The sequence below is a fragment of the Phocoena sinus genome, chromosome 10, assembly GCF_008692025.1.
Source record: "Phocoena sinus isolate mPhoSin1 chromosome 10, mPhoSin1.pri, whole genome shotgun sequence".
In the NCBI taxonomy this organism is placed as follows: domain Eukaryota; kingdom Metazoa; phylum Chordata; class Mammalia; order Artiodactyla; family Phocoenidae; genus Phocoena; species Phocoena sinus.
The window spans coordinates 34,600,344-34,615,585 of record NC_045772.1 but is presented as its reverse complement, the minus strand read 5'-3'; the positions used below and the strand labels follow the sequence as shown (position 1 = coordinate 34,615,585).

Sequence of the window (15,242 nt, the reverse complement as noted above, 5' to 3'; positions counted from 1 at the left end):
ATAAATCTACAATTATGAGGGCTGAAACTTAATTTAGCAGAAAATTATAATGTGCAAAAATGAAACCTTTTTTTATAATATATACAAATGGAAACCTTTGTATGTAGTCAATTCTATCCATATAATTTCTTTAAAAACATGGAAAAGAAAGTGAAGAATGAAAGTGAAATTAAAACATTTCAAAATCTGGATTGTTATATCCTATTTCATTGTGAGCAAAGAAAGTAGGAATAAAGCAATCAACATTTGAGACTTTTTTATTTTGCTGAGTATTCTAATTAATGCAAGCACAATTTATTTTATGTTGGTATTAATCAATTTAGCATAATTCATAACATGACATTCTTAGGACTGTAAACAAATATAGTATAACCCATAGCTTACCATCTGTATTAACCAGGTATAAGAGGTCTGGTTTAGAAATCTAAAAGCATCTGTATAGATAATGTGAAAAATACAAGCAAAATGTTTCAGGATGTATTTTAGATATGCTTAAACATTTCACAACATCCCTTACTCCTAAATAAGTTATGTTTAAACATATAATGCAACAGGCAATTGTTGATGGATTTTCTGTTTTGAAAATACAATATAATATATAAAAGGAGATATAGGTAGTAATTTCTTAAGAAAAATTGTTTTCAAAAACAGAAGTTCTTGAAAAGCCAAATATCAACAGAAGTTCATTGTGAGCATTAGTATAATGCCTTAAATACACCAGAGCTATTTTAAAAATAGGAAGTTTTGCCTTTCTTATAAGTAAGATATATAAGTACATGTAGTAAAATATTTATATTTTCTATAATTTATTAGCTATGGTTATTGGTACTTTCAGATTTTTGATCTGTGTATGTGCTTATGTTCAGCAAAGAAGGGTAGCATTAAAGTGCTGTTTAGAAATCTAAATTTCATGTCAAACTGAATTTTAAAATGACTATGAAAATATGTAAATTTGTATGTATTTTTGCATGTCACCTAATTTAAGAAAACTATTATTTCCATTTTGTAAATTATTTATTTCTCCCAAAATTTTCATTGGGCATGTCTTTCATAGTCTTCCTCTACATTTATATAATGATATGATTTCTGTTTCTGTCACTATGCAGCAATCACTTCTTGCCTGAGTTAGATCCAGATGTACTTAATGGTGGAAGAGTTCAGCTTGTGGTAAGAAATGTGTTTAAAGTTCAGAAAAAATGTTGTGCACACCAGTACTCAATAAATGGCACTTTAAGATATGTCCATAAGTAGTGTAAATTATGAAAATACCACAACTGTATCTTTTTGGGATAATGTCAAAATGCTATGTATTAAAATAGTACCATGTTTTCTTGGCTTGTAATATAACTTTAAAATATGATATTACTTTAAAATATTAATTCTATATGGTAGATTTTAAAATATTAGCATGCTACCGTATTTTTTAAAATACTCTGGACAAAAAGTTGTATGATAACATTATTTTCTAGAATATTTTAAGAGTAGGATATTTGAGGGAAACAGCAAATTACCCTCACAACTCAGGAAATCAAACCAGATAAAAATTAGAAAGTAATTGTGACCTCCACCATTCTAAGTAATAAAGTGTAAATTATTGGAGCTCAGGACTTCCCTGGTGGTGCAGTGGTTAAGACTTCATCTTCCAATCCAGGGAGTGCAGGTTTCGATCCCTGGTGGGGGAACTAAGAGCCCACGTGCCTTGCAGCCAAAAAAACAAAACATAAAACAGAAGCGATATTGTAACACATTCAATAAAGACTTTTAAAAAATGGGCCACATCAAAAAAAATTATTTTTTAATTGTTGAAGCTTTAGGAACAACCAAGTTCTAACTTGGTCACCAGAGTGTAGACTCTAGACAGTATAACTAATGGGCATTGCAAAAGTCAGTTGAACTATATATATGCTATTAGAAGGAAGACTATATTAGCAGAAGGAGAATGGCCAATATGGAGTCTAGAGAAAGAGTCCCCAAACAAGAAATTTTAAATGTGTTTCCAGAAATTTCCAGAGAAGAGGTTACCCTAACCAATGATGGAAGTGTGTGGCCTCCTTGGCAGGTGAAAATGGATGCATCAAGTGACCCTAACTTTATGACACCTTCCATTTATGTCAACTAGTAAATATTCCTTGCTCAAATTCTACATTCACCAAGAAAACTGATTATAATTTAACTTACCACGTAGAATTTAGTATAAAAAGATAATGTATTCCCTAATGGGAACTAGTATTATCGTATCCAGAGCAGTTATTCATCATTCTCATGAATAACTCATTCAAGGAGTTTTCCTGAAAGAGGAGAAAAATTAGGACAATAGCTAAAATTAGTGTGTTTATGAAAATATATAGAATCTATGTACATATTTGAAATAATCACTCAGCAAGTATTTTCTTGCATTTTAATAGAGATCCCTGTGGCAGAGTGACATGTAGATTACCCTAGGAAAATTGGTACCTCAGGCTATTAACACCCTACGTGTTATTGACTAGCACTTTTGCACAGATTTTTGTGTGGCCACTTTGGAGCAAGAATGGGGAATATAAAAGTGCCAAGGAATGCCAGGATAAAGGAAGGGATATTACATTTAATTATTATACCTCTAAAAATGAATGAAAACAGATTGGGTAGATTACTAATCAAAATGGTTCTATGAGATTAATGCTCTGACATTAATCTCCTTCCTCCCTATCCCACTATATTATACTACCTACAAATGTATGGCAAATACATAGCAATGATAAATGATTTTTTTAATATGTTGAAGAGGTACAGCTGTACACAAAACAAGGTAAATATTAATAGTAGTAGAACAGACTTTTTTTTTTTTTTTTGAGTCAAGACAGGGGAATGGATCAAGGATTTATGCAAAAAGGATACTGGGGTAATTGAAGGCCAAGAGTGGAAATCATGCAGGGTGTTGGAGAATAAAAACACCCTACTAGTGGGGGAACTTGTACAGATAATTGCACAACTGGGACCAGGCCACAACTAAGAGGAAAATCTTAAGATTTTAAAAAGCTGCAACTGCTGCTACTATAAGATCCTCAAAGACATAAGAATAACACCCATAATAAAAGGACAGAAAATTATGGAACAAAAATGATCAAATTTTAATTAAAGGAGAGATGGATATGCAAATAAGCCTATTATAAATTCTGGAAATAAAAAATATCATTGAACTGAACCCTCGACTAGACATCATAGAGAATTAGTGAATTGAAAGTTTATTTACCAAGGAACAATAGATTGACAGCTAACATCATATCAGAACAAGGCATACCAAAAGACAATGGAGTTATTTCTTAATAATAGGGATGAATATAAATATCATCTAGAATATTCATCACTAACCTTCAAAAGTGAGGACAGTTAGACATAATCAAACGTTCAAATGCTGGGTTTTGAGGAAGCTAATAAATAACCTCTCTGTCTTCCAAATGGGATTAAAGCATATTGTATGACAGACAGGAATGAGAAAAATGGAAACAAGATATTATTTTACTTACTTCCACATATATACTTCAGAAGGCATGTCATAGAGCTAGACAATTATATTGTTTATTAAATTTATCCCCCCAAAACGCTGGCATTTTCCTGCAGAAGACAGTCATAGTTCAGGTTCTCCAGAAAACATACTCTGAGATTCTGATATTTGAAAGCAGGATGTTAATTGGGGAGGCTTTCAGGAACAACTCCTTTGAGGGATGAAAAAAGCAGGATTGAGCAGAAGGAGAAGGTGAATTTTCAAAAGAGTTAAATGATAAATCTTAACATTAATATGTGCAAGGCCCCTACAATGATAACTACCAAACATTGCTTATAAAAAAATCAGAGATATACCACATGCATTAATAGGAAGACTCAAATTGTAAGATGTCAGTTCTTTCCAAATGATCTAAGTTAATGATAATAAACTTTAGAAAGCTTTTTAGTAGAAATGGACAGATTTTTAAAATGGAATTTTAAATATGAAAATGCATAAGACCTAGAATAGTCAATGCACTCTTGAAAAGGAATAGTAAGGAGAGTCACACTATTTGATTTCAAGACTTGCTATAAAACCCCAGTAATCAAGACTGTATGTTATGTTCATAAAGAAAAAAAAAAATCAATCAGTGGAAAAGAATAGAGAGTCCAGACGAATACCATACTTATAAAGTTAATTGATTTCCTTAAAGATACTAAAGCAATTAAAAAGAGGGAAAGAATAATTTTTTCAACAAATAGTGCCTGGCAACTGGACATCTACATGGAAAAAAGAAATGAATCTCAACTCCTACTTCACATCTTACTTAAAAATAAATTTGAGATGAATCGTGGGTCTAAATGTAGAAGCTAACATTATAAAAATTCTCAAAGAAAACATAGTATGGTATTTTCAAAAACCTGAAGTAGGCAAAGATTTCTCAGATAAAACAAAAAAAGCATAATCAAAAAAAGAAAAAAGTAAAGGTTACTTAGTAACTGACATTGTTTTCTATTTTGAAAGAAACAATCTTTTGGATATTAATGGCTTAGATGATAAGGTTTTTGGAAGGCATGTGTTCACAAATATTTTCTTGACATGTAGGTATTGTCTTGTTTGGAGGAGGGTGGGATTTCTGCGTTTTAAGTAGGTGTAGTGAAATTATGTCATTAAATTGAAGCAAATAAAACCTGATTTTAAAATCCTGAGGCTTACAGATAAAGCCTCTTTAGCCAGCAGGAGAGTCCCCTATGTGGTTAACATGTTTTTCCTTGTTTTGTAACTGGTCTCACCAAAATTGTGGTATTGCTTTGATAGTTACCCCTTATTCCTGACTGGTTCTTTTGATGTCTTAGCATTGATGGACGTATTCTAATGGGAACATTAAATACGTACTCTTGTGCACTAATTGAAATAAAATCAAGAAAGAATGTGTTACATTTTTTAGACTAAAATCACAAGTGTAAATTGGAAGCCAATTGTTATTTATTTCATTTTCAACAGTTTTCTACTGAGGTTTTTTGACAAAACAATTGTATCACTTAGCCAGATACATTTTAAAAAGTGACTGATGCTATAGAATGGTTTCTATTCTGAGTTCAGTAATAGCAAACTTTCTCACTTAACAATGAGAAGGTCATGAATATGGGTGGGAAGGTGGGAAGGGGATGTAAAGGAGAAGAGCAAAGATCTGGATCTGAAAGAAGATTATCTTTAGATTCAGGTTTCATGAGTTTTTGTAGCTCATCATATGGGGATAGCTTTTTAACCACAGCGATGGTTTTATGGCTTTATTTCACTCTATTTAAATTTTTCTCACATCAAACATTAAGGACAATGGTTTCTCACAGGACTTCAAGCATTCTGTGGTTTGGGTGAAATCCCAGCTACTTTGAGGCTGCTTTGCATTCCATCATGGCATTTTCTCCCACTTCAGGGCTGAATCCTGATAAATCCTTACTTAATGATATTAGACATTATGTAAAAACAATATTTTATAGTCAAGAAGTGACCCTTTCAACTCTTAAGTTCAGCCCAAGATAGTAATAAAAGTTCTGAGAGTAATTTTAGATGAAATAAATTACCTAACATATATGTCCTTAAAATAAAATATCTTGAAATTTCTATCTATCCTTACTCCCAAATTAGACTTAATATATAGTATTTTTATATTAATAATGACTATAATGAGAAGGCAGAGATCTTTTCTGACTTTGTAGTATACAAATATATGATGAAAGGCATTTCAGGGAATTTTATAAGTAGTAAAACATAAATATTGCAGAAAATAATCCAATGTGACATTTCTAACATTCAATTAAGAATTAAATAATATCCTTGGTAAATAAATGATGTTAAGTTATTTAAAGTTTCATCAGTTGCCTTTAAGATTGATTTTCATCAAAATTACTGTACTAAAGTATTTTCTTTTGTTGTACAGACTCAAATAGCAAACCTCAATTTTAAAATTGGCTCTTATTTGCAAAAAATGCTTTGACATAGTGCATTTGTTCTGCCTGGGCAGAAATAAAGGATTGTGGTATCATTTTGAAGAAGGTTGTTTGACAGAGCCTGTTTGTTTATTTGGGGTAATGTGAGCTGCATTCAGAAAATGTCATATTTTGTTTCATGATTGTATACATTCTCTCCCACTGCTCCCAGGCAAGGCTTGTAAGCAGAGAAGACACGGATTTAGACCTTTTTTCCATGACCAGTGGAAGTGCTTTGTCAGTGAAGAGAGAAAAAAGAAATCAGGCACACAGACACTCAGCAGGATCTTCAAGTAAGTTGTGGTTTCCTTCAGAATTAATTTAGAAATCACAAATGAATTGATGGAAACTAATGCCAGCAAGCATCCTTTAACAGATAAGGGGTAGGATGCCAGCAACCAGAACTGCCCAAAACTATGCATTTGAATTTTTTCCTTCTTTAAATGTCTTCTTTTGATATAAACAGAATTAAATTATTTCAAAATTAATAGCATCAGTTTTTATTTTAATTGTATTCTGTGACTCAGTGGTCTACTCCCCCACCCCCCAACCCCCATGGATTGTATTGAATTCTTTGATCATTTAGTTCTAAAAGAATTTGTTTAGGCTAATTGTAAAAAGTTGGATTTATATATCAAAGTAGTGTGTTTTGGTCTATTGTCATTAATTTAATATATATTGTAAGTAAAGTTTGTTTTTGAAGGAAATTTTTTTTTAAATAACAAATTTTAGATAATAATTTTATACTGTCAAAACCATGCTCTTAAAAACTATTTCCACTGAAAAGATGACAGTTTATATTTCTTAATGATGACTTTTTCCAATTGTAAACTTGTCACACACATCTGTTACCTTTAATTTGGTAATATAACTATATATATATCATGGTTTCAACAAGAATTGCATAGCAGTTCTTAACTCTGAAAAGATTGTAAACATTAAAAAATATCTGTATCTTAGGATATTTGGGGGTAATAAAGCATAATTTTTTCAAACTCTTCAATTAACTTACACTGTAGAGATTTTGAAATATCTTCTACAGTGTTATGGTATATGAGTATAAAAGATGTTTCATTTAATACCGTATTTTGTTAATTTTCCCAAAGTATACTGAACCTCAAAAGTCCACACATTAACTTACACTTCATTTTAAGGAACAGTTATCCTATAAAAAGATTTATTATTCATTGATGGTATGGTTATATACACACAAAGTCAATATTTGATTGAATATGAACAATTCAACAGTCTGCATGATGCTCTTCAGATAAATGAAAACTTTTAAATGGTTCTCTGACTTTTCATCCAGATGCTTGGTATTATTAGATTACAGTCATTTAAATCCATTAATACATGCAAGTTCATTTTGATAAATTTTAATTTTGTTTTAAAATTATTCTTTTAATATGTCTAACTTAAAAATATTTCCCAGCCTTCAAAGTTCTTAGAGTGCTTGAATTTTCCTTACTTAATTATAGAATCTGGTCATGAAAGGTTACTCTAGTCAATATGGTTAAGAAATATTTTAGGTTCATTCACCTAAGTAAAATTATTCATTTAATATAAATTTTCTACAGCAACATAATGTGTTAATTACATCAATTATATATATATATATACATATGCATTTCAGAAGGAAATGTGCCACACGTAATAATGAATATTGCCATATCCATTTTAAGCATTGCCTATTACAAACTCATATCACTTCGAAGCACTGTAGGTAAAAAGAAACAAACCAAATAAAATTTTAACAAAAATTGCCTTTTCACTGTACAGAATAACAAAGCTTCTGTTCATAATGTACCATCTGAATGTTAAAACATAAATAACTCAATGTCAGCAGCTATCCTGAAATGCACAAGCTTCATCTTTCACTTACATAGACACTGAATCATAGATTTTAGAGTGTACAAGATCATTATAGAGAGTTCATTTCTTAACACTTTCTCTAAGAAACTGTAGTAAGGCAATTCTCACTGTAATTTCAATTAGTTTGTCAATAAGTGACATTATTGCAAACACTACTCATCACTAAATCTGTTCACTTAGTGACAATTTAAGACAAGCCACTTTAGAAAAATAGAGTTTTTATTAAATAACAGAATGAATATGAATAAATACTACTTGCTGAATTATTGTCATTACTAGTTTACTATAATAGTCATGTAATATAATGGTAAAGGATGTGAGTGAGCTCAGATACCAGTTTGCCTAGATCTGTATCATGACTTAATTTCCTCATCCTTAAAATGGGAATGATACCTACCTTGTAGAGTTGTTTTAGGATCAAATGTAGCACATTTAGAATAGAATCTGGCTCAGAATAAGTGCTTAGTAAATGTTCTTTGTAACTGCTACCCACACATAGCTGTAAAAAAAAAAAAATCAATTGAGGTAAGAGTAAGATATTGAAGTCTCTAGTGTCAAGTCACACGGGCTAACGAGCTCAGCTTAAAAGAAATGTACTCTTAATAGTTACTTGACTGAAAACCCTGGCATAGCTTATTACCCATAGAAATCTTTTAACTCTCAAAGTCTTTGGGTCCTAGGCCCCCATGGTCCTGGGCCAACCACTTACAGTCTTGGTATTTTGAAAGCTCTTTTTCCAACAGCTGTCTCTCTCTCAAAATCTTGTCACCTTATTAAAATATTTCCTTTAGCTTTGCAAGCCAAATCTAGAGAGTAGTTTATGGGCTGCAGCTCTAAAATTCTTTCAGCCTTTGAGCTTTTCTAGGTATTTCTCTTTAAATGTTGCTGTAATATTTGTAACATGTATTCTTTACAATTAGATACATTCAGGTTTAAAAACCCTATTCCACCATCACATGTAAGTTGTGTGACCTTGGATAAATTATTTAACCTCTGAGAATGAGTTTATGATCTATAAAATGGAAGTATAATGTCTATCTCATAGAGTTGTAGTGAGGAATAAATAAGTAAAAATATATGTAAAGTATGTGATATATTGCCTAGTAATAAGTAAGGGTTTAAAGTATAGTCCTTGTTGTTTGTATTGTTTGTTATTGTTGTATGTTTTATGTTACTGCTGCATTACTTTAAATAACTTCAAAGTGGAGTTGTCTTCCTTTTCTGTGTGTCAAATAATTCCAGAACCACTGTACTTTCAGCATGCTATCCATCTCAAGCAATACTGTCTTTTCTTAGAGAATTTCCTGGTTTTTTGTCCTTTTCCTTTTAGGTCTTATTGCTCTCTTACAGAAGGCCAAGGGGATCTTCTGCTACCTATCTTTATAATCTATCTAATGACTTGAAAAGAGATGAAAGAGGTCACATTCTTATTTAAAAATGTGCCATTTATAAAATGACTATGCCAAGAAATTTCCTCATTTAGACAATATTTAGATAAAAGTATTTGATTTCCTTAAACGGTTTTGGTTTTGCTTTTCTCGATTAATGTTCCCATTTAATACTTAAAATAAAGGATGCATTACAGTAATAATAACTTTATTGCTCTAGCAATTTATAGCTTAACCAATTTCTTTTAATTATCTTTTCTTATTTATAATGATTATTTTTCTTTGATAGCTAATATAAATGAGACTTAGAGAGTTTATTTAATTTGACTTTGGCACAAAAAAAACTTAGCAAGGGAAAGCAGCAACTTGAACCCATCTTTTCTTATTCCAAACTCAGTGCTATATTGTCTTCTGTTCTTCCTTGGGCCAAAATATATAGCTTAGTAAGAATAGAACATAATTAATGTAGTTCCTCTTATTCATTCATTCAAGAGCCATTTATTGATTGATCATTACTCACTGTATACCTAGTTTAGGTTTCCAGTTGCCTTCTTCTCTGCACTTTCCAGGACATACTCCATTTTCAAAGTTAGCCAGGGACTGAGAATCCACAATACCTCTGTAAGAGTGCATACTCAGCCCCAGATCAGCTTCCTCTTTGAGCATGTCTAAATTCTCATGAAATATAAGCCCTTTTAATATGGTACTGAATTTTCTGAATATGGAAAAAAATATTTTTCGGAAGTAAAACAGCTAATGTTGTTGGAGTGAAGAAGCCTTCTTGGAGGCAATTGACCTGTACCTAGAATGACATTTGGGATTTAAGTAAGGAAAAAAGTGGAAATAAATCCACTGAACAAAGGCAAAGGGTGAAATATATTTGTGAAACTTTGAGGAGTCTGTCTGGACCAGAGGTTCCACATACTGAAGTAATGTACAATAAGGTTGAATTAAAAATGAAGCCTAGTTTCAGGTAAGTTTGAAAGCAAAGTGGAGGAATTTGACTTTCCTACTGATAATGAGTAACAAATATTTCTGAAAATAACTTAGTGTTTCAGAAAGCCTAAGATCAGTTGAAGAAAGGCCTTCTGAGTCAATCCTAACATTATACAATGACTCCAATATATTGACAAAGTAATTTTACAGCTCTTATCAAAAAGGGTTAATTTGATTATCAAAAGTACAAAGTGAAATATATAGTTTACTAGATGTCAGCGCTCTGTAGTATGTGGAGATTGAGAGACTAAGTTGGTAGCTAAAGCAAAAGTAGATTTCAAGGATGACCATTAAAGTTTACTCCAAATTTACTAAGTACATTCCATTGACATAAATTAAAATTTGCAAGTCAAGAATTATTAGCATGTTATATATTCATGTATGTCTGTATGTATATGTGTACATATTTATGGTATCTAATTTGTACATAGCTGCAGTATACACACGTAATATGCATTTATAATCCCTCACTGAGTAAACTTAAGACTTAAATGGTGTTGCATATATCTGTGGGTCATTACATAAACCACATCATGGGTACGTAGTGGGTGCAAGCAATTGCATGCCTACAATAAGCAAAGCACTCTACAGATCATTAAGCAAGTACAAGGATGGAGAGGGACAAGAGTTAGAACAGCCAACACAGTGTTGAAGGAGAAGAACAAAGTTGGAAGGCCAACACATCCACTTCAATACATACAATAAAGAAAAAAGCAAATTAAAATGAGATACCACTATACACCTATTAGAGTGGCCAAAATCTAGAACACTGACAAAACCAGATGCTGGCAAAGATGTGGAGCAATAGGGTCTCTCATTCATTGCTAGTGGGAATGCAAAATGGCACAGCCACTTTGGAAGACAGTTTGGCACTCTCTTACAAAACTAAACATACTCTTACCATAAGATCCAGCAGTTTTGCTCCTTGGTATTTACTCAAAGGAGTTGAAAGCTTACGTCCATAGAACAACCCGCACATGGATGTTTATAGCAGCATTATTCATAATTGCCAAAATTTGGAAGCAACCAAGATGTCATTTAGTGGGTGAATGGCTAAATAATCTGTAGTACATCAGATAATGGAATATTGCTCAAGGCTAAAAAGAAATGAGCTACCAAGCCATGAAAAGACATGGAGGAAACTTAATTGCATATTAATAAGTGAAAAAAGTCAATCTGAAAAGGCTACATACTGTAATGATTCCAACTATGTGACATTCTTGAAAAGGTAAAATTGTGGAAACAGTAAAAATGTCAAAGGTTGTACGGGGTTGGGTGGAAGAAGAATAGGTTGAGCATAAAGGATTTTTAGGGCAGTGAAAATAATCTGTATGATACCATAATGATGAATACATGCCATTCATTATACATTTTTCCTGACCCATAGAATGTACAAAACCAAAATCCAAGAGTGAACTGTAATGTAAACTGTGGACTTCGGGTGGTTATATTTTGTCAATTTAATTTCATCATTTGTAGCAAAGGTACCTCTCTGGTGGGGATGTTGATAATGAAGGAGGCTATGCATGAGTGGGGGCAGGAGGTATATGGGAAGTCTCTGTACCTTCCTCTCAATTTTTCTGTGAACGTGAAACTGCTCTAAAAAAAATAATCTTAATAAAAGTGAGGAGGGGAAAAAAGAAAAAAAGTGAAAAGAAAAGCTCAGAAAGGTGTTCCTTACCAGCTATTGCCTGAGATTTCCTTTGGAATAGGTGGGATTTAGCTTTTAATTTTATAAATAAATTGTCCAGAGCAAAGGATGCAGAAAGTTGTAGAGCTGAGACTCAAATCTGAGTCTCCTGATTCCTAGTGTAAAGATATCAATTGCTTCCCATCCAACTTGTCTGCGTCATGAATGCTTTGCTTCTATCTATCTCAATGTAAAGATGGGACAAAAAGGCAATATTATAAATTATGATTTCTTTTTTAAAAAAAGTACAAAGGGGAATTGTATATGCTTAGCACATAGAAAGCACTTAAGAGAATAAATGAATTTATCAGCCATTGTTGCTTTTCTCCTACATCTTATATTCATATCACCTTATTTTTCAATGGATATTATCTTCTCCAGAACAAGGGAAAACATTTCCATTAACATTTTATGTCCTTCTCTCTAAACTGTTCGTATGAGATTTATACTAGTAAATGGTTACAGATTTTAAAGAAAGGTTGTAATATGTTATAAATAACACTCTATTATGGAATTCAGTCAACATGAAGACGGAATTTTGAAGGACTTAGCCTCTATCAGGGAGGAAAATCTTAACACTTTATTTCAGATTCCATTGGCCACAACAGTGTGGTACTAATTTTCCATGTTTCTTGTTTATTCTCCTTCTCCCCTGTTAGTGGGTATGTTCCAGGGGGGCAGGGAATTTAACGGAGTATCCTTGGTGCCTAGACTAACTCTGGCACATGGTAGGGCCTTTGATGTATATTTGATGAATGAATTAATGTATGAATGAATGAATATGGCCATCCTTTAGCTGCATTAGAGCCAGAAAAGAGAATATCTGACATTTTTTTCGAGTTCCGTAGCGGGAGGCAGGCTGTACTGACAAAGAAGGTGGGTGGAAGGTTTACTGTTTGGTAGACATTCAAGTATCTGCCAAGGCTTCTAAAAGCACCTGGCCTGTTCAAACTCCTGGTACTATTATCATTAAAGAGGACAATCTACCTAAATGGCAAGGATTTCCTTCTGGGTGAGTCTTTCAAACAGCCCAGATCATGAGCTGTGAGTTCCCATAGATCTAGCCTACATGAAACCAATCCTGTCATTTGTTCATTCAAAAATATGTACGGAGTGCTCCTTGAAGGCCATCGCATCATACAGGGGAAAGAGTGCTGAGCATAATTCTGGCCTTCATGGAGTTATAATCTACATAAATATCTACTGTGACAGTCTGGGTCCAATCAGGAGATAGTTATTGTAAAATAGGTTAAACAGGGAAAGCTTAAGTGTTACTTATGCTAAAGGAACAAGTATAAAATATAAGGAATGGTATATCCTAGGGCTGAGGAAGAGCACCCAAGGAAGATAAACTTGAAAGTTCGGACTTCATTGGAGAAGGTGTGGTTTGGCCACTGAATAGCAGAGAAGTTCTTGGTTTAGCCAGACCAAGGCTGGTCTGGGGTTACAGGGCAACTCTCTGGAGTAAAGGAGGGGGACAGGTGATGAGCAGTGGGTAGCGTGGGCAGTGAGTGGACTTGATAAGGGCAGAAGGTGTGCAGGCTTTGTTTCCCTGTGGAGAGGACAGCACACAGGTTATGGTTAGGTCGAACCTGCAAGGTTGCAGAGGGATCATGTTCTGGGCCTGTGGCTCAGGCAGCCTGTATCAGAGGGCCTCAAACCCACAAGGCCAACCCCACCACCTCCATCTATGCCAGAAATTGCAAAGCCTCTTCCTCTGGCAGTGACCCTTCAGTACCCTCTACTGAGAAGGCTTCACGTTTTTCTCACTTTAAAGGAGAAATGCTTAAAGGAATTCTTTTATCACAAAACATGTAATGAAGGGTGTATTCATTGTTAAGAGGCAATACATTGATAACTGACACATATGCATGTACTAAATTACTAGTCTCTGAATACAGTCATTTATATATATATGTGTATATGAATTATCAGTATATGTATGAAAAATATCCTTATAAAAATAAGTTGGACTCACTGTTCTCCCAAGGAGATTCACAACTTGGGCCAAATTAAGACCTAGTATTATTTTACTCAGGGTGTCTTAGGCTAAAAATCATGTTTAATTGAGAAAAATTGCAAAAAAATTTTTGCAATTGAGAAAAACTGAGAAGTATAAGAAGACCTCAAATTGTTAAGATAATGTTGTCCCATCATTCTCTTTCTACTTTTAGAAACTATTGAAACTTCCAGCCTATAAAGCCATGTCATTAACTAGGGAAAACAATTAACTAGGGAATGACTTTAATAAAGTATAGCATAGCACTTACTAAACTGGAATTGTGAAGCACAGAGGTGAGAGATGATTGATATGTCAATTGCATTTTTTTTTTTTTTTTTTTTTTTTTTTGGATTATGCCGGCCTCTCACTGTCGTGGCCTCTCCCGTTGCAGAGCACAGGCTCCGGATGCGCAGGCTCAGCGGCCATGGCTCACGGGCCCAGCCGCTCCGCTGCATGTGGGATCCTCCCAGACCCAGGCACGAACCCGTGTCCCCTGCATCGGCAGGCGGACTCTCAACCACCGCGCCATCAGGAAAGCCTGTCAATTGGATTTTTAAACACAATGAGAGACAGTGTAGTATTGGTAAGAGTATGTGTTAAGAGATTGAGAAGTCAATTTCTAGTTCTGCCCTGGCTCCTCACCAGCTTGTTTGTGACCTTAGGTTTGGGAGGAAAAGGTACCCTGGAATAGTGGAAAGAAATTTGGAGAAGGACAGATTGAATTTGAATCCCATTTCTCACACATATGTTTTTGTGAGCTTAGATGAGATACTTCATGTTCGGTTTGTTCATTTAGAAAATATCCTGGGACTTCCCTGGTAGTCCAGTGGTTAAGACTCCACACTCCCAATGCAGGGGGTCCGGGTTCGATCCCTGGTCAGGGAAATAAATCCCACATGCCGCAACTAAGACCGGGCGCAGCCAAATAAATAAATATTTTTAAAAGTATATATATGGGCTTCCCTGATGGTGCAGTGGTTGAGAGTCTGCCTGCCGATGCAGGGGATACGGGTTCATGCCCCGGTCCGGGAAGATCCCACATGCCGTGGAGCGGCTGGGCCCGTGAGCCATGGCCACTGAGCCTGCACGTCCGGAGCCTGTGCTCCGCAACGGGAGAGGCCACAACAGTGAGAGGCCCACGTACAGCAAAAAAAATAACTAAATAAAATAAAATAAAATAAAAAATATATATCCTGCTGAAAATTAGATGAGTATATAAATATATATTTTGTGTTCATGTGGGAAGGGGGGGAGAAAAACAAACATAAATGAGATCCAAGAATTCTTATAGCTTTAAAATTCCATAATCTGCAACTAAAACAATAAAACTTTATATATG

The 15,242-nt window shown here is 33.9% G+C and overlaps 1 protein-coding gene across 1 annotated transcript in view; it reads left to right on the top strand.

Moving 5' to 3' along the window:
• The window catches only part of LRRIQ1 (leucine rich repeats and IQ motif containing 1), a 178,283-nt gene extending 171,985 nt beyond the window's left edge, over positions 1-6,298 (top strand). The window contains 2 exon segments of the mRNA XM_032644164.1: positions 1,107-1,167; positions 6,128-6,298. Coding sequence (XP_032500055.1) covers positions 1,107-1,167; positions 6,128-6,298 — 232 coding nt within the window.
• Positions 6,299-15,242: the final 8,944 nt, after the last annotated feature.